Consider the following 26,302-nt stretch of genomic DNA (forward strand, 5'->3'; position numbering starts at 1 on the left):
ATTATTATGAAAGTAAGCGGTCCCCTGGAGTTGTGTCACTGGTGTTGCCGTTAAACAAAAATCTCTTATTTTGAAATAAAAATCACACTGATGACATCACTTGACTACCTTCTTCCAGTTTCCTGAATATCTATGAAGAAATGTCCATGGTCCACTGTCTCTTTTCAGTTATCAGAAATGTTCTCATTTATCTCATGATTTCACATGAAGCTTATTTGAACTCACAGGTATGACCTATTTTATTGTTTGGGAATTGTATATATAAACATTCTATCTATTTGTAATAAAACTAATACATAATCATTGTCTAATCATAGGCCTGTGTGTGTGTGTGTGTGTGTGTGTGTGTGTGTGTGTGTGTGTGTGTGTGTGTGTGTGTGTGTGCGCGCGTGTGTATGTGTAGGCTATATGCATGTGTGTGTGTGAATACCAAAAATCTTTGACCTTGTGGGACTTTTTTAAATTATTTTTCCATGGGAAAACGCCTTATAAATCATACTAAGTGATGTTTTTTTTGAAAATGTAAAAATGCAGAAAGTTTTCTGTGATGAGCAGGTTTAGGGGAAGAGTTTGGATAATTTGTGTATAAAAATCATTGTCTATATGGAAAGTCCCCATAAAACATGGAAACCCAACGTGTGTGGGTAGGCCTATTTATGATGTATTTGTATGATGCTATGCATCCATCTATGTATGTATTTAGTTATAAATCAAATGTGACAGGGAAGCACATTTCACACACAATATCATACCTCATACCTCTGGAAAGTTGACCAAAGCCATAGTTATACCTTTATTTATAATAATACAATTTGATGTTTTTACAAATTCTGAAGTGTCCAAGTACAAATTCTTATGAAGCAGGACTAGTGTGCACTGTGCAGTATTTCATATCAACAGGTATGACGTGTGTCAGTGGGCCCTCCTCTCCCTCTCCTGCTGCGTCGCGCGCTCTCGTCCTGCGTTGCTCCAGCTGCTGCTGCTGCTGTTGTCTGCCTGCCTGACGGTGCGTGCGTGCGTGTGTGAGATCTCCTTTCCGCTCGCACCGTGCTGCTGCTCTTCAATGTAGCAAAGACCATGACAGGCATCGCCGCCGCCTCCTTCTTCTCCAACATTTGCCAGTTCGGAGGCTGCGGACTGCACTTCGAGTCGCTGGCCGAGCTCATCGTGCACATCGAGGATAATCACATCGGTAAGTGCGCTCGCGGAAACAGAATCTCTGCCGCTGCAAGCGCGCGCAGCAATGGCCGGCTCGCGCGCACCACAATCACACTGACTTCCTGCGTCGCTGTTGCTAGGTGTGGTGAAGCGATAAGACTTCACTGTGTATTGCTCGATTTCGTGACGCTTATAGGTATCGACAGCACCAGTTCTAAACTCATTCGGGGTTCGTTAAGCCCCTTCAAAGTGACATGGTCTGAACGTGTAAACACAAGCGGTGGTATTGCAATGTGAATGTTATTTTCTGCGCAAGGCCCCCAGACGCGGAGCTGCTGCTGAGATGTATCCATCTCACCCGCTCAGAGCAGCTCATAAACACTAAACGCATGGATCATACGGATTAAAGTCCCCCAGAAGTGATTAAATACATGTTACTAATGCACCATCAGAGCTTCTTTAATATGCTAAATGTAACGGGTACGTGTGTATGGTCCTGATCCTTATGCGTCATAATAATGATGTGCAGTGATCATGATGGACATATACAAATGCATTAATAGGCTATAACATGCACACAATAGAAAGCATTGGCATATCAGCATCAGATGACTATGCGAGTTGGTGTTGAATCATGCCCAGATTAGTAGGCTGTATTATATTGTGTGTATTAATGGTGTATTACAGTGTCCTGTATGAAATATAACACTATGATGGCTTCAGTTTCAGTGCTATAAGATCTCAGTTGTCTCGTCAACATACCATTATGACACATTTTCTTAAGAGTAAGTAATTGTGGTTTTACGGTTAAAATAAGTCACATTGTAAAATAAAAAATCATAATTATGAGAAATAAAGTTGGACAACATATTAATTGCTGCAATATATTTTAAAATGTTTAACTAATTAAATTGAATTGGGCTGAATGAATGATTCAATGACTTAGGGGCTGTTTACACGACTTTTTATGCGTTTTGGCCATTCGTTTACAGGACAATGGCGTTTTAGGTGCCTGGAAACACAATCTTTTGAAAACGGGTTTCAAAGTGCAAGTTTTTAAAAACAGTCTCCGTGTGTACATCAAAAACGTGAATCTCTGAAGACGATGACGTCATGCACACGCATATTACGTGTTCTTTCTATAGTTTTTCGTCGCCATCTAATGGCCTGGCAGCAGAATTTTTAGTCGTTCTTTTAGTCGTTTTCGCGGATCGTTTTGACAATGGTGTTGTCTGTACGTGGAAAACTCCAAGGAAAAACGTCTTTGTTTTAAGTATTTCGTTGTTGTGTAAACGTACCCTTACGCATTAAGACTTCACTTGTTTCATTACTGGATGTAGATGAATCAGCGTTTTTGAACAATCTCTTGAATGCAAGATTCAAAGACAAAAAAAAAATGGAACGGTCACTTGGTCACGGTCACACGGCTACTGGTGTAACAATGTGATACAATCATTGAAGGCTAAGTTACTTTCTAAAGGAGATCTGCTCAGTTGATTGCTACTGTAGATATCATTGTCCAAACTTTAAACTTTTATCCCAGTACTTTTGTGATAATATGAATGTTTGTAAGACAGAAATAACGATACTGTGTAGTTGAAAAGACTGTTTGTGAAGCTGTTTCATACCTATACATGACAACTGCTTTCTCTGGCTCAGAGGCAGTGTGAACACAGATTTGAATGTTCCAGTGGGATTTTTTCAAAGGTTTAATAGTAAGATCGTGTTGGTGTTTGAATCGAGATCGCAATTTTTTAACGATTATTCATGCAGCAAGTGCAGATCTCGGTCATAAGGTGGCCCTGGAGCCTATCAGGGTCTGATTTGTTGTCATTCAGGGGTCGCACTGGGGTCAGGAATCCCTTTGAATCCCAGCTTGCAGAACTCTTATCCAGTAGAACAGATGTGTAGGGTCAAGGCCCTTTTATGGCCTGCATTGCCTTGCTGAATCAGTATAGTGTTATGGTTATCTTAATGCAGAAATAACTGTATAGATGTGTGCTTGTAAATGTGTGATAAATAAAATAGGTTCTTAAGGTTGTGCACAAAATCAACAGTGCTCGCTGGTTTTCTGGGCTGTTAGATACACAGAAATAGAACAAAAGTAAACATGAAATGACTAAGTGACGTCTGAAAATGTAAGCATAGCATGAGATGGAATGCTGGTTTTCTTTGAGCACAGCTGAAAAAGGGTATTACATACCTGTCTGTCATTATCAATATGCTTTCTTGATATCTCTTTCATTTTTTGTGATCTAGTCTCTATAGTGCTGATGAATGTCTCAGCCAAGGGTTCTGGATCTGGACTCTGCTGCTGATGTAATTTAACACCGTTGAAATACCTGTCCAGTAGACTCTGGCTGGAGCCTGTATGGAGTGGATTTGTAAGGAGAAACCTCATTTATAGAGACAAAGCCCCCCCCCCTCTCTCTTTTCTTCCCTGCTGACTTACATTCCCTGTTAGCTCAGCTGGTATGTGAGAGGGGGATCAGGAGAACTGGTGGAAATCATCAGTCCAGTCAACCGTTTTAGCCTGAGGTGCTTTCTGCCATCAATACAGACTCTGCAGCTCTGAGACTCAGCAGTTTAATGAATTTTGCCATGTGTGCATCACTCTTTGAAAGTTTAGTGTGCTAGCTCACAGAGTTTGTCAAATCAAAACTGACAATTCTTATTTTTTATGGAATCTTGAAGTGTTTATTATGAGTGATTTCATCCGAAATCGCAATTCCCGCCAAAATTAAAATCAAAGTCAAAATCAAGTCCCACCCCACATTTGTTTTTGTTCGAGAAGCCATTTCACTTGGATATACACTCACCTAAAGGATTATTATGAACACCATACTAATACTGTGTTTTACCCCCTTTCGCCTTCAGAACTGCCTTAATTCTACGTGGGATTGCTTCAACAAGGTGCTGAAAGCATTCTTTAGAAATGTTGGCCCATATTGATAGGATAGCATCTTGCAGTTGATGGAGATTTGTGGGATGCACATCCAGGGCACGAAGCTCCCGTTCCACCACATCCCAAAGATGCTCTATTGGGTTGAGATCTGGTGACTGTGGGGGCCATTTTAGTACAGTGAACTCATTGTCATGTTCAAGAAACCAATTTGAAATGATTCGAGCTTTGTGACATGGTGCATTATCCTGCTGGAAGTAGCCATCAGAGGATGGATACATGGTGGTCATAAAGGGATGGACATGGTCAGAAACAATGCTCAGGTAGGCCGTGGCATTTAAACGATGCCCAATTGGCACTAAGGGGCCTAAAGTGTGCCAAGAAAACATCCCCCACACCATTACACCACCACCACCAGCCTGCACAGTGGTAACAAGGCATGATGGATCCATGTTCTCATTCTGTTTACGCCAAATTCTGACTCTACCATCTGAATGTCTCAACAGAAATCGAGACTCATCAGACCAGGCAACATTTTTCCAGTCTTCAACTGTCCAATTTTGGTGAGCTCCTGCAAATTGTAGCCTCTTTTTCCTATTTGTAGTGGAGATGAGTGGTACCCGGTGGGGTCTTCTGCTGTTGTAGCCCATCCGCCTCAAGGTTGTGCGTGTTGTGGCTTCACAAATGCTTTGCTGCATACCTCGGTTGTAACGAGTGGTTATTTCAGTCAAAGTTGCTCTTCTATCAGCTTGAATCAGTCGGCCCATTCTCCTCTGACCTCTAGCACCAACAAGGCATTTTCGCCCACAGGACTGCCGCATACTGGATGTTTTTCCCTTTTCACACCATTCTTTGTAAACCCTAGAAATGGTTGTGCGTGAAAATCCCAGTAACTGAGCAGATTGTGAAATACTCAGACCGGCCCGTCTGGCACCAACAACCATGCCACACTCAAATTTGCTTAAATCACCTTTCTTTCCCATTCTGACATTCAGTTTGGAGTTCAGGAGATTGTCTTGACCAGGACCACACCCCTAAATGCATTGAAGCAACTGCCATGTGATTGGTTGATTAGATAATTGCATTAATGAGAAATTGAACAGGTGTTCCTAATAATCCTTTAGGTGAGTGTATGTCACAATAGAGATGAAAAGACTGTTTCATGCTGGCTTTAAAGTTAGGCGGAAGTATTTACAGAATTGACCTTTCGCCGGCCCCTCCCCCAAAACGGCCATTGTCCAATCACACATCATAGCAACCGTTACTATGTGAGCATGTCCGACAAACATTCTCCAAGCAAGATGGTGAAGCCCACGGCGTTTGTAAATATGTGAAATAAGGGCTGCCTCCAACAAAAAAAACATTTTCTAGTCGACAATAGTTATTCATTTAAGCCATTAGTGGACAAATCGCCCCTTTATATTAATTGAATTACTTAAATAGGCTATATAGCCTACAGGATAATGAGCGTTTACGTAATATAGCCGCACTCAAGCGCACGACCGCACGCATAAAGCTTGCCACAAAGAACCGGTAAAAGTAATTTGGGGTCAGTAAGATTTTTTAAGAAATTTAAAAAAGTAATAGGCAAGGATGCATTCAATTGATCAAAAGTGACAGTAGGCTATAGACATTTATAACGTTAGAAAAGCTTTCTATTTCAGAAAACTCTGAAACTTTCTATTCATCAAAGAATCCTGAAAAAAAATATTGCCTCAGGTAGGTTGCTCGTTTTCTTGCGTGGGTGGATGTTGGAATCAATAATCACGTTGTTTGCATTCGCCTAAACTGATTTGCCGAAATCAAAATGCTGACATTGAAAGTCCCGCTCGGAGCGGTAAATCGAACAATGATTTGTCCCTAAATAATGATATATTATATCATAATATATTATATATTATTATTATTGATAGGATGATAACAGGTGTCGTGATCAGCACTGCTGCTGTATCAGTCAGTAGTAGTAAAAAAATCATCAGTATCAGTTTTGCAGTAAAAAAAAACAGGACAAGGGTGATATAAATTATGCATTATTAATTATGACAAATAAATTATGCCCAAAATACGGGACATTTGGCAACCCTAGCGTTAGTTTTTTCCCTTCCCCAAGAACAAAGCACATAACGTTAGCAGGGCTGAACTGGAACAAAAAAATTTAAATCAATTTTGCTAATAAAAATGAGCAAAATATAGCTAACAGCTCAGATAACTGCGATTGTCTGCAACAAATCGGAGAAAATCAAGACAGAAGAAGAGGTCTACGAGATTTTTCTGCGATTGTCATGGGGTTTCTCAGATTTCGCTTGAGACCGGTAAGCATTAGCCTCAATAGTAGTCGTGTCTCCTTCATTGCGTAGATTTTTATATTTTGAATATGTCCCTCCACTGCATAACTTACTGTAACCCCTTTTCCTCGATCTGGAGGATATCGCGAAGGTATTGCTCCAAAAAAGGTCACTGACACGCACGGGTATACCTCTTCCCGTCATGGCAATCTGTCGCGCTGGTCGTGTTTGACCATTTGTTTGTCGGACGTAGCAACAGTAACTAAGGGGGGGGCGGGGCTCGGCGAAAGGCTAAATATGTGATCTAATGGTGCAAAATATACCACTATCAGTTATAGATGTTAGAGATTAATTACATTTTTCATTATCAGTCCATATTTGTATATTATTTGTATATGATATTTATATTTTTTGTAATATTTATTAATTAATTTGATTATTTTATTCATTTTTATTATTAATTGTATTTATATTTTTATTATTAATACATTTTACTTTATTAAGATAAATTAGTATAGATTTGAATAATGCTGCATCCCTAACATGGTCTTTAATGTCTGATCTAAACTAGGCCTTCCTGTAGTTTGAAGTGTCAGATGCTAAAGGCATGTTTTCAAATTAGATATTTTACATGCAAGTAGGTCATAAAGATTGTACAGGAGATATAGTCAGGGAACATTTTGCATACTAAATCCTGCATATATAATCTTCAAAATCATCTGCAGTTGACCCAGTTCATGGGACACATTGAAATTGCACAATTTATATTCACTTTGCTATGTAATATTTTGAATTTCTCTACTTGGCCCAACCTATGTTAAGGTCCACGCAACCTACGTTCAGTCATGCGGCATTGATCTGAAGTGGAATAACAGTGACGGAAGGTTTTATCTAGTGATTGGGTCCATTTCTATGCATAGTAGATGAGAGGCACCAATGAACGGCCCAATGTCAGTGGTAAAATTAACATTAATACTTTGCTTTTTAGCAGAATTAACCTTATGTTAAGTACATTCAAGCAACCTCCACACATAGTCGTCTTGTCACTATGATTACAACCAATGTGGATGTGCACAGGGAGAGATCATTGAGCAGGTCTGACTTAAAAAATATGTCAAAAGCATGTTTGGGTGCACCAGAGCCCGTCTACGGAGAGCCTGCCCACTCCCTATTAAGTCCTATTGTACCGAATTTTGATTGTAGTTCCACCAGAGTTCCACTGGGGGCGATCGCCCATGAGTGCAAAATGAATGGGAGTCTATGGGGCTAGACGGCTAAATTTGTCTCTTTCACCCGATTGCTGTAGAGAAATCTCAGATTTGATTGTAGGTTTTGCAAGTTCAACATGGGTTATAGGTCGAAAGTTGAATGAACGAGTACTTATGTCCTTTCGATTTCTTACAGGTTGAGTTGTTGTTGCCCATAACACGCTAGAATTCTGCTAATGAACGCTGACTGGTCAGTGAAGGACTGATTACGACCAGAGATACCGCTTGATGGCATCGTGGCATCCGAAGCGGGACCAGAAACAAACAAAACAAAAACTCTTCTAGCACGTGTATTTACCTGTGTCAGCTGTGTTGTCGATGTCTCGAGAGAAAAGAAAGTGTAGAGTGCGAAAGCACCAAAGTGACTGAAGGATTGCTGTAAAGCAGTAGGCCTATCTCTGGTCGTACGATGTGTATGACGTCATTGACACTTTAAAATACTTTTTAAAGCAAATAAGTGACTCTAAAAAATCTAACACCCAGCAATGTGTAATTTCTTTGCATCTCCTTTCGAATACATCATTCAAATTACAAGACAAAAAATGATATCCTGAGAAAAGTGGATTTTGATGGGTATAGCGCCATAGACCTCCATTCATTCTGCACTCGTCCTGTGAGCGCCCTCATATGGAATCAGAGTGGAACTGCAACCAGTTCAGAAGCCGGAAGTTTACAGAGAGTGAAACTTCTCGTCTTATTAGACATTCTCTGGGTGCACTCAGTAAGCCTATCCGATTGTTAAGTCTGACGTCACGCGTGACGTTTAGCCTTTTCCGGGTCCAAGCGCTCCTCTCGTCCAGAAATAACAATGGTGGAACCTGTACATTTATTTACGATCACGTCCTTCTTAGTGAGGCACCCTTGGCGGTCAAAAAGGGTTTAAATTCCTTTAACACCAACAGAGTGGTTAGTGTAGCTCATCACTCAGGTGGTATAATTAAGGGTAGAGTCCAGACATCAATGAAAAAGAAGATTTACGAGGTTGAAGTGAGTAAGCTCGGGACACGGGACACAGCACTGCGGCACTGTAAAAACACTCAATAATAACCAAAACACTAGCGAAAGCGGTAGGTAGGTAGAGAGGACCTGGACTTTGGACCCGGAAAGAGTATTATCGGAGAGTGGTTACGTCACGACTTAACAACCGAATAGCTGGGTATTATTTGTCATACTAGTGTCAGCAGTCTTGGACTTTATACTGACACCTATTGGCCTGGATGCATTAAATTAGTTTAATAACTGATGCTGCTTCAGAGCAAAGTTCTTTGTTTATGTTGGGGGCAGTCATGGCCTAATGTTTTGAGAGTCAGACTGGTAATCCTGCTCCTATAATGTGTGTATTAACATGGATGGGTCATGCATTAAAGGCAGAGGACAAATTCTGAGTATGGGTTACCCATTCTTGGCCTTCACATGTCTTTTTTTTTTTTACTTTAAGTTCCTTTTCGTCCATGTTTTCTCCATCGACATTCTTGGAATTTAATCTCTAAATTGTTTTGTGTGTTGGTGGTTTGTTTTGTAATGAGGATGTTCTGTTGGATCATAAACGCGTTACTCTGGCTCCACTGTAGTTTAGTATGAAGTATATTGTGTTTGTTGTCATATCATTTGGTTTGCTTATGTCTGAAATCTTAATATAAAATGAAAAAAGATATTTACTTCATAGATCGCTATTATTATTAGTAGTAGAAAAGTCTGTCACGACATGGTTGGTCATGATATGTCAACATGGCGGCTTCCATGAGTGGGCGACCAGCCTAAAAAAAACCCTGATTTTATAGAAAACTAATATGTCCTTATGTGAGTGAACTTAATTCTAATGACATTTCTCAAAAGTGTTGTTCATTCCTTCATTTGTAAAACGTTTTTAAAGTCACCCTGTGATGAAAATCAAGCTTTTAATATTGTTTATATGTCTATGTGGTGTTTTTAATATGCTTTAAAACAAACCATGTACAAATCCATAAGTCAGCATAAGACACCATTGCTGAGTATTTTCTCCTTTAAACTGCAGTGAACCAAAGACGCGGTTTGAAATCGCTGGTGTTTCTGACGTCACAAACTACTTTGTAACCAATCACGTCAATGTGTGATCATCAATGAGTAGATCTCTGAGCTGGTGCAAGTGAGTGGAGGCGGGGTTAATTTGCATATTCATAGAACCGCGTATACTAAGGGGCTGTTTACACGACACCGGGTAACTCAGGCAAGCGTGTAGAGTTACATTCAAGCTATTTTAAGGCATGAAGAATTTTTTCTGTCAAAATATGTCATTTTGGTGATTAAAGATGAGTTTTAAGGGATAAAGTTATTGATGGGGGACTTTAAGTAGCAAATATTACTGTGTGCATCTTTAAATTCCACTGTGGCTGATTTGCATTTTTGTGTTTGCTTTGGTATTACTTTGGCTGAATGTTTGAGGGCAGGCTTGTTTTACAAAGACACACAAAATGAAGGTCTAGTTGCCACAATTGCAACACAAAAGAGCACCGCTCTAACAAAATAAAGTGACCTAGAAAAACATTACCGCTCCACTCGGCACTCTTAAACCTGTCGTTCTGAAAACTTATAGCCTTGGCCTGCCTACCTTTGTTTAGCTTATTTTCACTGAAGGATTTATGTGCTAAGTTAAATTGCCCTGAGGACCATCATGTTTACATCTAAACTAAATGTGTCAACACACTGTGGTGCCCCATTCTCTGATGGGATGAGATGGAGGTCGATCAGAGCTTGTTTTAATGCCTCTTCTGCTCTCTGATCGCACGTCTCGCATGTGTCCGGGGTGTTAGTTGAAGGAGAGTGTGGCTAAAGTGACTTATTGCGCAGTAATGAGGCAATTAGTGTCCTATGAAACCCCTCCCTCACCCACAGCCCTGCTCCTGGCGAGGTGTGAATTCTGGCATTGCCCCACATAGGCCTGGAGCAAGCCTAATTACAAAGTGGGATGGTGGATTTTGGCCTCTCTTCCTTTTCATCTGGGGACCTGCTGCTAAAAACATTCTCTGTTTTAATTAACGCCCGGCTAAACAAAGCTCACATTCTAGCGGGTGAGGTGGGTTCATTGACAGGTGCTCTTGCGTCCAGTAGGGGGCGATGGCACGCTAGCAGAGGAACTGCTTGAAGATTTGCGAGGTCGGGTGGAGAAATGTTGCCGATAGGCCTCATTGCTTACAGCAAATGAGCTTGTGAAGTTTTAAGGTTGTAATATTTTATCACCTTCGAATTTTCCTCTGTCTTCAAGCAGATTCTAGTTTGTGGTTGCCACGCTCTCTAGGGTTTGATTGTTATATTTTACGAAGGCAACGATGTAAATACGGGGAAAGAGAAGAAGGGGTGTGCTTAAACCTTTTACTGTTCGTATTTGTGAGTGTGGGTTTTGTAAGCAACGTGTCCTTCAAAAGATCCCTTCGAGACTCTCGCTGGATGTGACTTCAAATTGTGAATTTAAAACTGGCAGGCCGTGGCCTCTGAGGGTTTCACATTAAAAGTGTTAATACGACGTTGAGATGATTTAGGAAGCTGAAAGGGTAACAGCGCTCAGAATAATTTTGACTACAGTGTTTAGCTAGCTTAAATCCTCCTGTTGATCGGAGACTATCATAAAAAATACAGTTCGCACCATATGCTGAGGCTCTTTTTTGAACATACAATGACTTAATCACAGTAAAAATGCCACCGTTTCTGAAACGTCTGGCTTTTAAAACTTTAGCTTCATCCTGTTGGACAGAGGTCCAGTGTTTTTCTTTTTAGTAGCCTATCAATGAGATACTCTTATTTATTTGTATTTAAGATTTCAGTTTTGGTTAACTAGTAACCCTGCCAAGGTCTTCTGCTTTCAAGATGTCAGCTCTAGGAGTGATCTCAGGTCTCTGAACAATGAACCTCTCTGAGTTCACTACACTGAGGGCTCATGGAATGGCCTACGTAAAAAAAAAAAAAAAAAATCTCAACGGAAATAATAAATTTGAGCAGCGGTGACTGGTGCTCCCAGAGCTGCACCTGGTGAACCTAATTACCTCAAACCAACACCCCCTGTTCCCTCCCAGCCCTCCATCCAAACCCAGCGCAGGCCAGCTAATGACAGGAAGAGCTGATATTACCTGGATTAACCATGGCAGGGGGCTGCCGCTGATTTAGAACGTGTGTGTCTGTGTGTTTTGGATGTGTGTGTGTTGTGATCTTCACACGTACAAGACCACCCATGCTCAGAGGAGCAGCAAAATAATGCATCTTCTGATTCTGAATGACAACAGGGTTTCACAGCGGCAGCTACTAGTGCGGTTTGGTTCGTTGGATGTAATCGACCATGATTTATCTTTCCACGGTTTTTTGAAGGTGGAACCAGAACCACGCAACCACTCTGCCTGTTATAAATATATAGAGAGTTTTTTCTTTCCTAATGTGTCTGGTAGAGTAAAAAGAGGATTGTGGGTGGGAAAAAAGAGTGGAGAATACACTATTGACTAGGGTTGTGTCCGAAATTGCTCCCTATACCCTCATTCAATATTTCCTACATTACTCCACCAATATAGTCCACTTGAAGGAGTGAATGAAAACGAGTGAGTGAATTCGGACACTGAGTGCTCTGGAAGGTCTGCTGCTTTTGGATAATTTGTGCTTGCTGTTTAATAATCATTTGAAACTTAGCAAACTGGCAGCTCCAGTAGTAAGATGAAACGATTTATCTTGAGCTATGTCATGGAAACTATGTATAAACATAGTAATAATCACTTAAATCGGAATTTTACCAGTATGATATATTACGCTGTAGCCACATTGGATCAGCAGCGGTGTGTAAAATGGATGGATGATTCAGATGTAGGCATCATCTACTGGTCAGATGTGGCAATTCACTCCGCGCGTGACTCACAGTGCATTATGGGTATTCTCTAGCCATTGAGCGAACATCTGTTGTATACTTGTTATTGAGGTGCATTGTGGGATTGATGAGTGCACTCGATTACGTCCACTATGGTTTCGGACAACACTATTAATGGCTGTCCCCTCAAATAGTGCCCTATTTAAGTAAGGGTATAGGGGGCGATTTCGGACACAGCGAATCTGCGATCTCCAGCTGGCCCAAAAAATCCAGCCAGTGCAAGATTACACAGACACAAATTCACACAATTATACAATGAATGCAATGCCTAGAGTTTCTGAAAATAGTGCCAAGAGTGTGAAATTGAATCTTGCATGTGTTTTCACTTTAAATAAATTAAATTACACTACGTATGCATGATAAATTGGTACCTTGTCATGCATCTGCTGATATTGGGGATTTTTAAGTGTTTCGTTCAGCGTGGGACATTTAATTGTGCATTCTTATTATTTTTACATTTAGGTTAATTTTGCTGTCACCAAATGCTCACTTAAAGTTAATCTTTAAAACACTAATTTAATCAAATTGTTAAATGTAATTTTTAGCAAATCTCAAAATGAAAATTAATTTTAGTACTGTAAATTATGATTTTTATTTATTAGTTTTTTAATTAGTCATTTTTAATTGTTTAGACAAAGTAAAATAGAATTTTAATATTGATAATGAATTCAAAAATGAATGTTCTGTCATAATTTTCATCCCTGTTGTTCCAAACCGGTTTGACTTTTTTTCTTCGGGTAAAAAAAAAGAAAAGTCCGATACAATAGAAGTCTTCTTTCTTGTTCCACAGAAGAAACAGGTTTGGAATGACATGAGGGTAAAATCTGTAAATTATGACAGAATTTTAATTTTGGGTGAACTATCCCTTTAAATTCACTACTGTAAGCAAATGCTTATCTGTGAACAAGGTTGTCAGTTGATTTTGAAATTCATATAAGTTGGAACTAAGACTGTTAGATGATGCAGATGATGCAGATAATTGTTAGCCTAACTGGCCAAACAGTCTGTTGATCAACCTCTGAAAGTGTTCCTGGTCTTGAGCTCTAGTGAAATAATGTGTATGTGTGTGTGAGAGAGAGACCACCATGGTAGACCACCTGTTTGTGTACTTGTGGACCACCTCTCCCTGTAATGGGGTTCTGGTAGGCAGCAGCTCTGGGGCCCCTTAGTGACTTCAGGCCCTGAGGAACCTTGGCAATCCTATGTGTGATTTACGGAGTGTGTGTGCGGATTGATCCATGTGTGTGTGACTATATGCAGCTCTTCTTGTTTCTCCTCTTCTGGGGCTTTTTCCCTGCACGGGTCATATGCACACGTACAAAACTCCTTTATCTTGGCATAGGAACAGCGCGGTGCCTAATGATTTGTGTGTGTGTGTGTGTGGAAGAAAGTTGTGGGGTCTTTCTCACAGTAGTTAAATCAATGCTAATGAAACACTTTAGCTGAGGTGCGGGCCGAGCTGAAAGCTTTAAACAATGAACCGAGACGGAACGACACACCTACATCCTACCTGCTCTACAAAAACTCCGAAACCAACCCCACATTGGCAATGCCATCGTCTGCTGTACTGTGAAGCATCATGTTTTTGGACAATTCGCATTGTATGAGTTGTTATGCATTGTATCAATATGTTATTAATTGACCCAATTCTCGATCTCGTGAAAAAGACACAACCATTTTACGAGGTGATGATTTAGTTTAGATTTATAATTTTTTTAGGGAAGAAAAGGGGGCATAAAGAGAATACATTTATGTACAAAAACATATGAATGGAGTTGTACAAATTTGAAAATATTGTGTATATATATATATATATATATATATATATGCATATTTTGCAATAAACTAAAAGTTAACCAAATGAGTAGTTGTATATTTCACCATTTTTAGTTCATTATGCTGTTCGCAATGCTTCATGGGATTGTAGTTCTTTCACTCACTAAAGCCGTTTAAGAGTCTTGTCTTTTTCTGAATTTAATATTTTTTTTTGCTTAAAATCAAAGTGTTATTATTCACCTTGTAGCTGATTGACATGGTTCGTGGCTTTTATCTTTTTAAGAAAGACTGTTTTAAAATCCCTATATGGGAAAAATTAATGAAAAAAGTGGGCGGGCGCTTGCACTCTGTTGCTGTGATGTCATGTGAGTGACAGGTTTTCCCGCCCTCGCGCCAGTAAATACGTCATTAGAGATGTCGCTGCAAGTGGGAGGGGAAGTTGTCTTGAATACATATTAAGAGGGCATGTAACTGGACAGACAAATTCAATTTTCGTGCCCAACATTTGTGGTGTTGTGAGTGTGACCGAACCTTTACCCACCAATTCTTTTAAAACTTAAAATACAGTAGGCTAGCATAACAACCAGGTGGCAGCGTCTGTGCCTGCGTAATTATGAGGTGGCAGGGCAGAGCCACGGAGTGTGTGATGCCACGCTGGCCGGAATCGCAGGTCTCACACGCCGGGGTGCCGCGTGGTTTCGGAGAGCTGAGACAAATATGTTTCGGGTTAAACAGAGCAGAAAGAAATGTGTTTACTCACAACAGAAGAATAAAAAGAGGCATTGAGACGCATCACGGGGGGTGTACAGGCGAGGCTCATTAGATGAAACCGTGTTTTGGCAGTGCCTGTGTTAATGGTGTTGGAGAATGCCCTGAGAGACAGGCATCTGAAAAACATTACCCTGGCAGAGCCGCTGGTATGCGGGCACCGCCGACCACAGAAGGGACGTTAAGCGGATTTTTGCCCTAGTATGCAATGGAACGCAGTTTAGAGACATTTTAGCTGGGTTGTGTTCGAATGGAATCTTAAAATAACGACAAGCGAGTGTGCTAACTTAACCTAGAATGTTTAAAGAAAGAATTTTAAAATGTACACATTCGCCACAAGGTGGCAGCGTAGTCCACAGTGGAGCATCATGCGGGGACGCTTCGTGAGAGCATTGACCACATAATCAGAGGCCGTTTTGACAGAACAGACCCAAAACAGATATCATCGTTTTTGAAGTCGACTCTTTAATATTCATAACTAAAAACAAGACAAAAATTTATCTTTGCCATTTGGGCATTTGGATCCAGTTGGAGGTTGATCTGGGTGGCCCTGGAGTGCAGAAAATAAGCACATCTGGGAGGAATGGCAGGCAGAGAGCTCGTTGAGTGTGGTGTGACACTAACCAAATGGCTGTCTTAAGTTTTACCAAACAGCTAATGGATACGCTCTCCATTGCCCAGTCCAGTCTCTCTCTCATGCAGACGCTCTGGGAAGTGCTGATTTATTCCACCGCTAAGCAGAGTTTAATGAAAAAAAACTTGATTAATGGAGTTAATTGCCATCTGCAAGTGATTGTGGACGTGTTGTGTGGCAGAATCTAGGATTGAGTTTGAAAGTCAATGACTTTAACTATAAAGTGAGTAATAGCTTCATTCTGGCAATGACACGCAAACTTCCATAAACTCACTGACTCTGATGCCACAAAATGACTAAATGTGGGTGAGTGACACAGATTCACAGGTAAACAATGCTGTCACCCGAAGAGTTTTATATATGCTTTTTGTAAATGTTGTTCAGCATATATTGTCATAGTACACTGAAAACCAAAAAACCTCAAAGTGGTCTTGTTTGTTCTTTTGTGGTGTGTTTGTTTTGATCCATGTCAGTCTAGTAGTGAATTATTTATCTCTCTGTTTCGTTTAGATACAGATCCTCGTGTGTTGGAGAAACAGGAACTGCAGCAGCCCACATATGTCGCCCTCAGCTACATTAACAGGTACAGTACTATGCCTATATATGGTATTATTAGTATATATATATATATATATATATATGTATGTATGTATATATATATATATATATATATATATATATATATATATATATATATATATATATATATATATATATATATATATATATATGTACATGTATGTAAAAGTTGTGTATTTTTATTTCATATTTCATAAAGAGTATTTTCATTTTCCACAATATTTACTCAGAAATATTTGATAATAGGAATTTTACACTATTCACTATTTACACTATAAGGCCTCCTAACCGAGTTACAATAGTGTAAAATTCCTATTATCAAATATTTCTGAGTAAATATTGTTTTTTTTTCTTTGGCAAATGGCAAATTTTATTTTGATTAGTTTCTGCACTTTATTGTCCACAATGTATACAATTTATTTAGGAAAAACACAAACGTAAAGATAAAACATAGTATGAAATGGTATGCATTAAAATATTACAGTTGGCTAAACCTAAAAACTGGTTGGTTTACATTTTTTTATATTTTACATATAGAAATAAAATGTGATTAATCAGCTAATTAATAGACTTAAGTAATTCATGTTGAATTGGGTTTTTCAACCTTGAAACTGTTACGCAACCAAATAACAAAGATGATTATCGTCATATGGGAGTAGTCTAACATTTTTCTTAATGGGAATCTGTATTTTCTGGAAAATGGCTGTGTGTGGTCAAGTCTCCTCTACATCCTCTAAGGTCAGTTTATGAAGCTATAATGAACTTCAAACCAGCACCCAAATTCTCTTCACACACACTCGGTTCCACTCGACTCATTGAATGTGGTTTGTGTAGGAATACTCAGAGCTCCAGTGTTAAAAACAGCTTTAATAGGCTGAATGGTCGTGGAAATTCTTGCGCTTTTGTCCTTGTATTACTGCTTTTAGTGGCTTCTACTGGTAATCTGTTAATTCCACACCAGCCTTAATAATATCTGTGTGAACATTTATGCTTTATTACATATATTTACTGACAGTTTTATAATGCAACAAAATAACTTGGAGCAAACAAGGTGTTATGAGGTGGATTTTAGACCTTACTGAATCAGCTGAATCACAACATATAGACTTATATGACAGATGGTTCATTTGTATTGAAGAAAACTGTAGCAGGTTTTCCCTGTATTTTGGAACTGAGAGAAAACATTTCATTTTTACTTTGTGGTCCTAATGGTTAGAGTTGGGACATGGATTGTACATCACTCTTGTTGGAAAGAATTGTGGGCCGTTGCTCACATAACATGTTCTTGCGATCGAATAGAACAGAATGCAGATGTCTTAAGACATGTTTATTAAAGTTGAACCAAGACCAGTTTTAACTTGAAACAGACTCTTCCAGTCTAACAGCAAGATTTTTCAATGTTTTTGAAAGAAGACACTGATGCTAACCAAGGCTGCATTTATTTGATCTTAAATACAGTAAAAACTAGGGCTGTGACAAGATCTTGTGCCACGAGATCTCTTGATATTAAAACGTGACGATATTTCTCATCAAGGTGAAAAACTGTCTGGTGATATCAGCATTAAAACCAATTAAAAATCATAATATAGCATAGTGCTATTGTGAAATCACAAAGGCTGCGATTGAATTAAATAAATATGCGCTACAGGTAAAGCGAATATTTGCTTTTGATAATTTTCCTCCTTGTTATTATATATGCATTTTAAGTTTTCTTAAAAAATAGTGTTAAAATATTGTGCATCGTCTCATGAAGTGTATCATCACACCCCTAGTAAAAACAGTAATATTACATTACATTACATTTTAAAATAAATATTTCATATTTTAATATAATTAAAATGCAATTTATTCCTGTGTAGAGTTCATTCCAGTAGAGTACATTGATCAACATATACAAAAAATATATATAATAATCCAGAAAGAACTCCATTGCCCATCTTTCCACTCCTAATACTTGAGTTCTTTGTGGATTTATTTATTGATAAAAATGTAAATCGATGTATTAATGTAATGAATATTAATTAAATAATTTAAAACATTGGGATTAACCTGTGTTGTTTTAGCAGTTGAAAGTAGGGTTTTTTTGTATACTTTCAAATTTTAATATATATTGTCTTATTTGGTTAAAATACTTTCCATTGGTTTTGTTAAACCTGATACATGTGTAATACAAGTGCAAATGTGCTTCATCCCCCCCTCCCCCCCCTCCCCCCCGAGCTTTTTCCATTAACAGCCATGTATTCCTGTGCCAACTCATTTTCATTGTTACATTGTGTTAATTGTGTCTGTATCATGTCAAGGTATTTTTCTTTTAGTTAGAGAGGACAGATACAGGGCTGGGAATATCCAAGTTTTTGTAGCGAGTGAAAAAATATTAAAATCTTTATCCAGTACTCACAAACACCTAGAAAAGTAATGGAAATTGATTGGTCAAATCGTGTGGGAACACAGAAGAAGGCAAATGTGCTACAGTTTGAATGGCTGGATTAATCTGTGACTTTAACGTTACACGTTTGGGTTAAAGGTGCATTGTGTAATATTTAGGAGGATCTGTTGACATAAATGCAATATCATATACAATAACTATGTTTTCAGTGGTGTATAAATTACCTTACTTAATGAACCGTTATGTTTTTATTACCTTAGAATGAGCCATTTCTATCTACATACACCGAGGGTTCCCTTACATTGAAATGCGCCGACATGTTTCTACAGTAGCCCTCACTATGTTGTTCGTGCAAAGAAGCTAGCTAAAGTCAGCGAATAAAACACTGACACAATGAAGAACAAGTAACAATAATATTCGCAATAACATATCGTCTTACTGAATAATTAAGTAAACCTAATTTCTTAATTTATCTTTGTAAAGAACCCTCATTGCTTAACTGGCTACTCTCTGCTGTCTCAGAGGATTGTCTGTCTGCCATCATAACTTCTGTTGGCTGCAATTCGCAACATCACCACTAGATGCCGCTAAACATTACACAGTGCACCTTTAAATACATTCTTTTTTTTTTTTTCATCTAATAAAGTTCACTTCTCTCTCTAGGTTTATGACAGACGCAGCACGGCGGGAGCATGAATCTCTGAAGAAGAAAGTTCAGCCAAAGCTGTCACTCTCACTGACCGGCAGCCTTTCACGCAATAGCGTAGCCACGCCCCCCCGTCACAACAGCGGTAACCTCACCCCACCCGTGACCCCGCCAATCACGCCCTCGTCTTCATTCAGGAGCAGCACCCCCACAGGTAGTCCCATCAAACACACACTCATGCTGTTTATTCTGGTTTACACACACACACACACACACACATCATCTGTAACGGCTTTTATGTGCACTGTTTGTTTTATGCTTATTATGTTTCCTAGAAAGATGAATTTTGGGTAATAACTGCATTAAACCCTGTCATGCTTGTTTGATGTTCTCTTGTAATGCATAATAAAATAATCACAATCTGAGTCACACACTGTTTTTTTTTCATAGCTGCTGTTTCCCATGGCCTTCTCTAGAGCAGCATGTGCTCTCTCTCCCACAATTAGATGTTTTGGGGCATTTTATTTGTGTGGGTTTGGAACACAAACTGAATAGTCTCCAAATTACTGGTATCATACTATTACTGTGCGTTAACCTTCTTAGACCTTCTTATGCCTTCCAGATTCTTTGCATAAAATGCAAATGCTTTGCTGGCTGGGCACAGTATTCTGATGAGGACTGTGAGAAAGATTACTGTACCAGTTTGCCTTAAAAAAATGAAATCACATGTTTACTGGCACAAGGGCGGGACAAACTGTCACTCGCATGAGAACACAGCAATAGCAAACCACAACCATCCAATCAATTCCTGATGGATAAAACAATTTCTGTTTCATGCCGACTTTAAAGCTTTTGTATTTGGGCTGTGGTGGCTGATGGGAAATGCTGTTTTCTGGTTCTGGTGTTGTAGTGGTTAAATATGTGGCCTGATAAGTTTTGAAGCATTGACTGTTCCATAACATGATCAATTACTAAATGATTCCTGGCTATGTGCTCTCAGGCAGCGAGTACGATGAGGAGGAAGCAGAATACGAAGAGTCCGACAGTGACGAGTCCTGGACCACCGAAAGTGCCATTAGTTCTGAATCCATCCTCAGTTCCATGTGCATGAATGGCGGTGATGAGAAACCCTTTGCATGTCCCGTGCCTGGATGCAAAAAGAGATACAAGGTAAAAGGACTTCAAATAAATAGGTTCAAGTGTCTGTTCACTGTATATTTGTGAATGATCCTCAAGACTAGAGAAATCCTGATAACTTGGAAAAACATGCAGGACAAAAATACTTCTTGTTCAGATGTTGTATTTCAAGACATTTGTCAGGTTTTTGTTCTTAAAACGCTCTTGTGTGTAGGACTCATTTCTTACGCATTTCATCCCAAGCCTCCATTGCTAATTCCAAAACGTAATTTTAGAGCCAGTAACAGAGGTTTGAGCCACTGATAGCAGACTAATGTCATTATTAATGCAGTTATTAAAGAGAGAGAGATTAAGTGTGTGTGAATTACCTCAGTCTGTGCGTGTCTCAACAGTGTTTGGCATCAGTGTCTCTACTAATAGTGTACCTGTAAGTTTATCTGCTTCTAGAACAGCGCCATTATTACCTTGCTAGTGAGAAATGTCATGTAGCTTTTATTGCTATTTTATTGATCAAATCGCCAGGGCAGCGTATGCGTGCGTTTGAGTGGGAGAGAGAGTGGGAGAAAGAGAGGATGTGCTTTCCGTACATAATACAATGTAATTATGTGGCTAAAAACATGGAAATAATTTGTCGTTTTTATCCTATTGTTTACTATATTTTTTTGCTTGGTCATTGTGGGTTTTGGTTCTTTTGACCTTTTACAATAACTGAAATCATTTGGCGAAGTGATATGGAACTAGGGCTACACAATATATCGAAAAATTATCGTTATCGCGATAATAGTATATGCAATATCCGTATCGCAGCGAGGTGCGTTAAATTGCATTTATTTTATGCCAAGCATTTGTGTCATGCATGCATAGGTTGTTTATCCAAATTCGACCAATCAAATGGGGCCTTACTATCTTTATACCCGCCTCCCCAGTAGGTGCTATTATGCTATTGGCTAGATCGGGCCCAAAGGGGAACCTAGTGGCTCAGAGCAGAGAGTGGGAAAATTAAAACTAATGGCGGGAGTAGAGACAAGCGAAGAACCTGTGTCTAAAAAGAACCGTACGTCTGAAATATGGCAATATTTTGGCTTCAATAGAGAAGACGTGTCATAAATGCAGGTACTGTGTAAGGGGCCGTTCACATATCGCGTCTAAAAACGCATGGAAAGCGCGTCCGGGCCGCTATCTCCTTCTTTCCACAAGCGCTTGCGTCTGTCGTTGCTATGCAACCATGTTGCTACAACAGCCTGCTTCCATTTTGGCACATTTTTTCCAGGCCCACCTGTGCCGCGACGAGATGAGAAGAACATCTCCACTTTACAGAATTCCGCAAGCTCATGCAGGTGATTTTCCTGCATTTGAAATAACGGAATTTGCACGCGCAAAAATCGCGACATGTGAAGTTGTGAACATAAGGGACGGTGTCGTCGTGGCGAAAATTTTTGGCGTCGTCGAGAGGAAACTAATTTCCACAGTCATCTGGAACGCAACCTCAGGGAGCTATTATGAAGACTTCAAACAGTGTAAGCCCAAATCTACCAAAACATCTAACGAAATGCCAAGTGACAATAACAGACTCTCACAGACAACCATTAATCAAAGTGTTGCATGTGTAACGTTAACTCTTTATGAAAAAACTGAGATATTCTTCTGAAGATCAGAAGAATATCTATTAGCCTAACTTACCTGTTTATTTTAGTATGATCATTACATATATAAATTATTTAAAAAAAAATTAATAAAAATAGCATTTCTCTAGGGAAATGTTATATCGCAAGAAATATCGTTATCGCAATACTCAACAACAATATCGCATATCGCATATTTTCCCGAAATCGCGCAACCCTAACGTTATATGGAACTGTAATGTGGTCGAAACCTGCCTGGAACTACTTTAGCCGTGCGTTTCCCTGGAAATAATTGCACACCTGCGTTCGTCAACCAATCAGATTCAAGCATTTAGCAGCCCTGTAATATAAATTATTTGAATATATATATATATATATGAAGATAAATGTATTACCACCATTATTTAAACCTGTTTATTGAGGTTTTCATTCTCTAAAAAGCAAGTTTACGGCACACGTGTATCCATTAACAATACCAATCACCAGTGGCAAAAATGTGATCAAACAGTGAATGCTGGCCTCTCATTGTTTAGCCGTCAAACAGTTTAAAAAAAGAGCTGTAATATGGACAAGACTGGTAGCTTGACATACATTTTAAAGACACACATGCAGTCCACTGCAAGGCCTGTGTGTTTTATGAGATTTTCCACTGCCATCTGGTCCTGGCTGCGGAGATAAATGATGTACAGCCTGTGAGAGCTGCATTCAGGCCGAGGAAATGGATGATGACAGCCTGTTCAGATGTGGCTTTATTCGGGTTCAGTCTTCACCTCTGTCAAACAGCTGACGGGTTCCTTCATGATTTCACACAACACTGGATGGTTTATATGTCTGGAATTATTAAAGGGCCTTTTTAGTCACGGATCATTTTGTATGCCATCATATTATTGATATTTATATGTTATAATATCAATACAGAATTTAAAACTGGTGATAATTGAATTGGATTGTAAAAACATTTGTTTGCTCAGTTCCAGATAGGGACTGACAGAATTGTACAGTCCCTATCTGGAACTGAGTTTGCCTTGGACCTCAAAACCATTCCATTGGCTGAGAGAACTTTTGATGGATATTCTTTTCCCTTCCTGATTAGAAATCCTACATGCTGCTAACCAATTAGCTTGCTAGCTTAGCCTAAACCCTACCCTAATGTTCAATTATATGTTTTTATACACTACAATTTGGCGTTGGTAAGATTTTTTTCAATGTTTTTCAAAGAAGTCAATACAGTAAAATACAATAAAAACAGTAATATTGTGTAATATTTTTACAATTTAGAACCACTGCTTCTATTTTAATTAGTGCTGTCAAATCGATTGATCACGATTAATCGCATCTGGCATAAAAGTTTGTATATGTGTGTGTGTGTGTGTGTGTGTGTGTGTGTGTGCGTGTGTATATATGTGTACATACACACACACACACACACACACACTTATGTTAGATGTGATTAGTCGTTTTGACAGCACTAATTGTAATATATTTTAACATAATTAAATTTTTTCCTGTGATGGCAAAGCTATATTTTAAGTCTTCTCTTCAGTGTCACATGATCCTTCAGAAATCATTCTAATATGCTGATTTGGTGCTCAGGAAATATGTATTATTATTATCAATGTTGAAAACAGTTGTGCTGCTTAATACTTTTGTGGAAACTGGAAACTGATACCTTTATTTCAGTATTTATTGACGAATAGAAAGTTTAAAAAAACAGCATTTATTTGAATTAGAAATCCTTTGTAACATTATTGTCTTTACTATCACTTCATAAATTTATTAGAAGTATTAATTTCTTTAAAAATTCTTACTGACCTCAAACCTTTGAATGGTGGTGTTTATATTATAAATACATATTATGAATAATAAATATTCAGATACAGTTTTGTGGGTCAATCAAGAATTACTTCAAAACGCATCAGTGAATTGTTTAATTTTTCCTGTAGTCAATTATGGTGAATATCTGTTGTGGATAGTAGATGACTGTCTGTTTTATGCCTTTCTCTTTTGCAGAATGTGAATGGTATCAAGTACCACGCCAAGAACGGCCACCGCACTCAGATCCGCGTCCGCAAGCCCTTTAAGTGCCGGTGTGGTAAAAGTTACAAAAGCTCTCAGGGGCTTCGACACCACACCATCAACTTCCACCCGCCCGTCTCTGCCGACATCATCCGCAAGATGCAGCAGTAAAGAGTGCCAACATCCCACACACACACATCCATCCGCACCTGCAGCCGTGGCTGTCCGTTAACTTCCGTCTCGTCTGCAGAGTTTTGGAGGACATCCCAAAAAGATTTGTCTCGAGGACGTTTTTGTCTGTATTTTACTCTTTGAAGAGTAAGCCTCATTTTCCCTGTTCATTCCACTCCTCATGAGGAGGAAACTTTAATCTTTTTATATTCCTCTTCCTCAAGGAAGACTCCCTGAATCCCTGTATCATTCCGTACCTCCATGAGGAGGATTTGATCCAGCCAATCCTTCGAAACACTACACTCTGAATTGCATGCTTTACTTTTTTTGTTCATTTTGTATTATTTCTATTGCTTCTTTGTATATTCAGTTTTGTATTTTTGCACATTCGTTATTATGCTTTTTATTTTCCTTGTTTCCTTATTTTTTATGCAAGGTGCTTATTGTAAAAGACTGATGATATGTTTGAAAAGGAGATGATCGTGACTAGATGGAAGACAAGGATTTGACGTGACTTTGTGAGAAATAGGAAAGCCTTGAAAAGTCTGAATGTTTGTAATGTAACGATATCTATCCCTATATAAGCAACATTCATAGCTACAGATTGTGTATATAACTATATTCTATAATTGTTCATAGTCAGATCTAGATTCTATACTTTATTTCCTAAGTTTGATTTTGTATATTTTCATCCGAACTTCAGAGATGGATTGATTATGGATGTGCAGTTTTTCGGTTAATCTCAGAAAAGCACCAAATGACTCTCAGGTGACAAATCACCAGCATTTCACAACCATAATCCTGCCCGACTTCTCCGATAGTATTTTAGAGTAAGCTGTTACACGCTTCCCGGGTCCGCTGTGGCCGGAATGTTCTAGAGCGTTCTAGAACTCCACAGCGATCTTTAGGTGAAGAACATAAAGCACTTTGTAGTGACCAGTTGCCAACCTGTTTAGGGCATTTTGTATTGCCAACAAGTCTGATGCTGCAGAATGTTGTCTGCAAATCAGCTGCGAAATTCAAAGGACTAATATGGCACTTTGGAGGTTTCTGCTTCTAAGGTTTTTCTTCTTTTTCTTTCTAGCTAAGGGAATTCATTCTTTTGCTATACCTCCAGTGTGCTTGTTAGTTGTGAGATTATTGAAACTGGTTGCCTTGAATTGTGGTACACCACAGCATTCCAGTAAGTATATGTGTAGCCGAGTGATTCAGATTGTCTGTTGACCCTGATTCTGGCTCGTCTCCGGTGTTGTCCGTGTGACCTTTCATTGGGATGATGTATAGTTACAGCCAACCCCGAAGATTCTCAAACCTTGAATCAGAAAGGTACTTGGTTTGATTTGCTTTTGGGCTGGTCACTAGACCCTCCAGAGATCACAGCCAGATCAGGGCCTGCCAATCATTCATTATGACATCACTGCATGGACGTTAATGTTGTTGGAATTGCAGTGTCGGTTTAGATGCAACATTGTAACAGTATTACACTGCCAGTATAGAGGGAAGTATTTGATATATTGTGTACTTAATGTATTGTCTCATTGTGAGTGATTTAAATTATATTTTCTTAAGTTTCTGGACAACAATGTTCCTACATGTAATGAAGTCAGACACCAGTGGTTGTTTTGGAACTGGTGACATTTTCTGCAACAAAATTCAAAAAGGAAAAAAAAAAAGCTGCTTCGTAAATGTAAACCTGGTTACATTTTAAATATTAAAATGGCCTTTGATCTGTTTAATGACTTTTCTTTGTCATTTATTCTCTCTAGGATTTTTTTTTAAATATCAGGCTTAAAATGTGGATTTAATATATATTATACACGTACACACATTACATTTTATAGATATACATGTGTGTGTGTGTACAGTTATGTATAAAAGTGTATAATTATAATAATATATGTAACAGTAAAATATAATTCAGTTGTTTCAGGCCACTTTGTTTTTATGGAACCCATTTAGTATGAGTATTCAATAATAATGATAATGATAACATTTTGTAACCAGTATAAATTTAGTTTTTTGTCTTAACAATATTGTCAAAGTTCTGGTGGGACAACTTCCAAAAACTTAAGCTC

At 38.8% G+C, this 26,302-nt stretch overlaps 1 protein-coding gene across 1 annotated transcript; it reads left to right on the forward strand.

Annotated features, from left to right (window-relative positions):
• Positions 1 to 764: 764 nt before the first annotated feature.
• On the forward strand, positions 765 to 25,963 carry jazf1b (JAZF zinc finger 1b). Its single transcript, XM_082150022.1, has 5 exons — positions 765 to 1,192; positions 16,181 to 16,253; positions 19,299 to 19,495; positions 20,282 to 20,451; positions 24,051 to 25,963. Exons 1-5 carry the CDS (start codon positions 1,078 to 1,080, stop codon positions 24,225 to 24,227), a joined length of 732 nt encoding a protein of 243 aa, XP_082006148.1. The 5' UTR covers positions 765 to 1,077; the 3' UTR covers positions 24,228 to 25,963.
• The last annotated feature ends 339 nt before the right edge of the window (positions 25,964 to 26,302 follow it).

This window comes from Leuciscus leuciscus (assembly GCF_965113295.1).
Source record: "Leuciscus leuciscus genome assembly, chromosome: 20".
Taxonomy (NCBI): domain Eukaryota; kingdom Metazoa; phylum Chordata; class Actinopteri; order Cypriniformes; family Leuciscidae; genus Leuciscus; species Leuciscus leuciscus.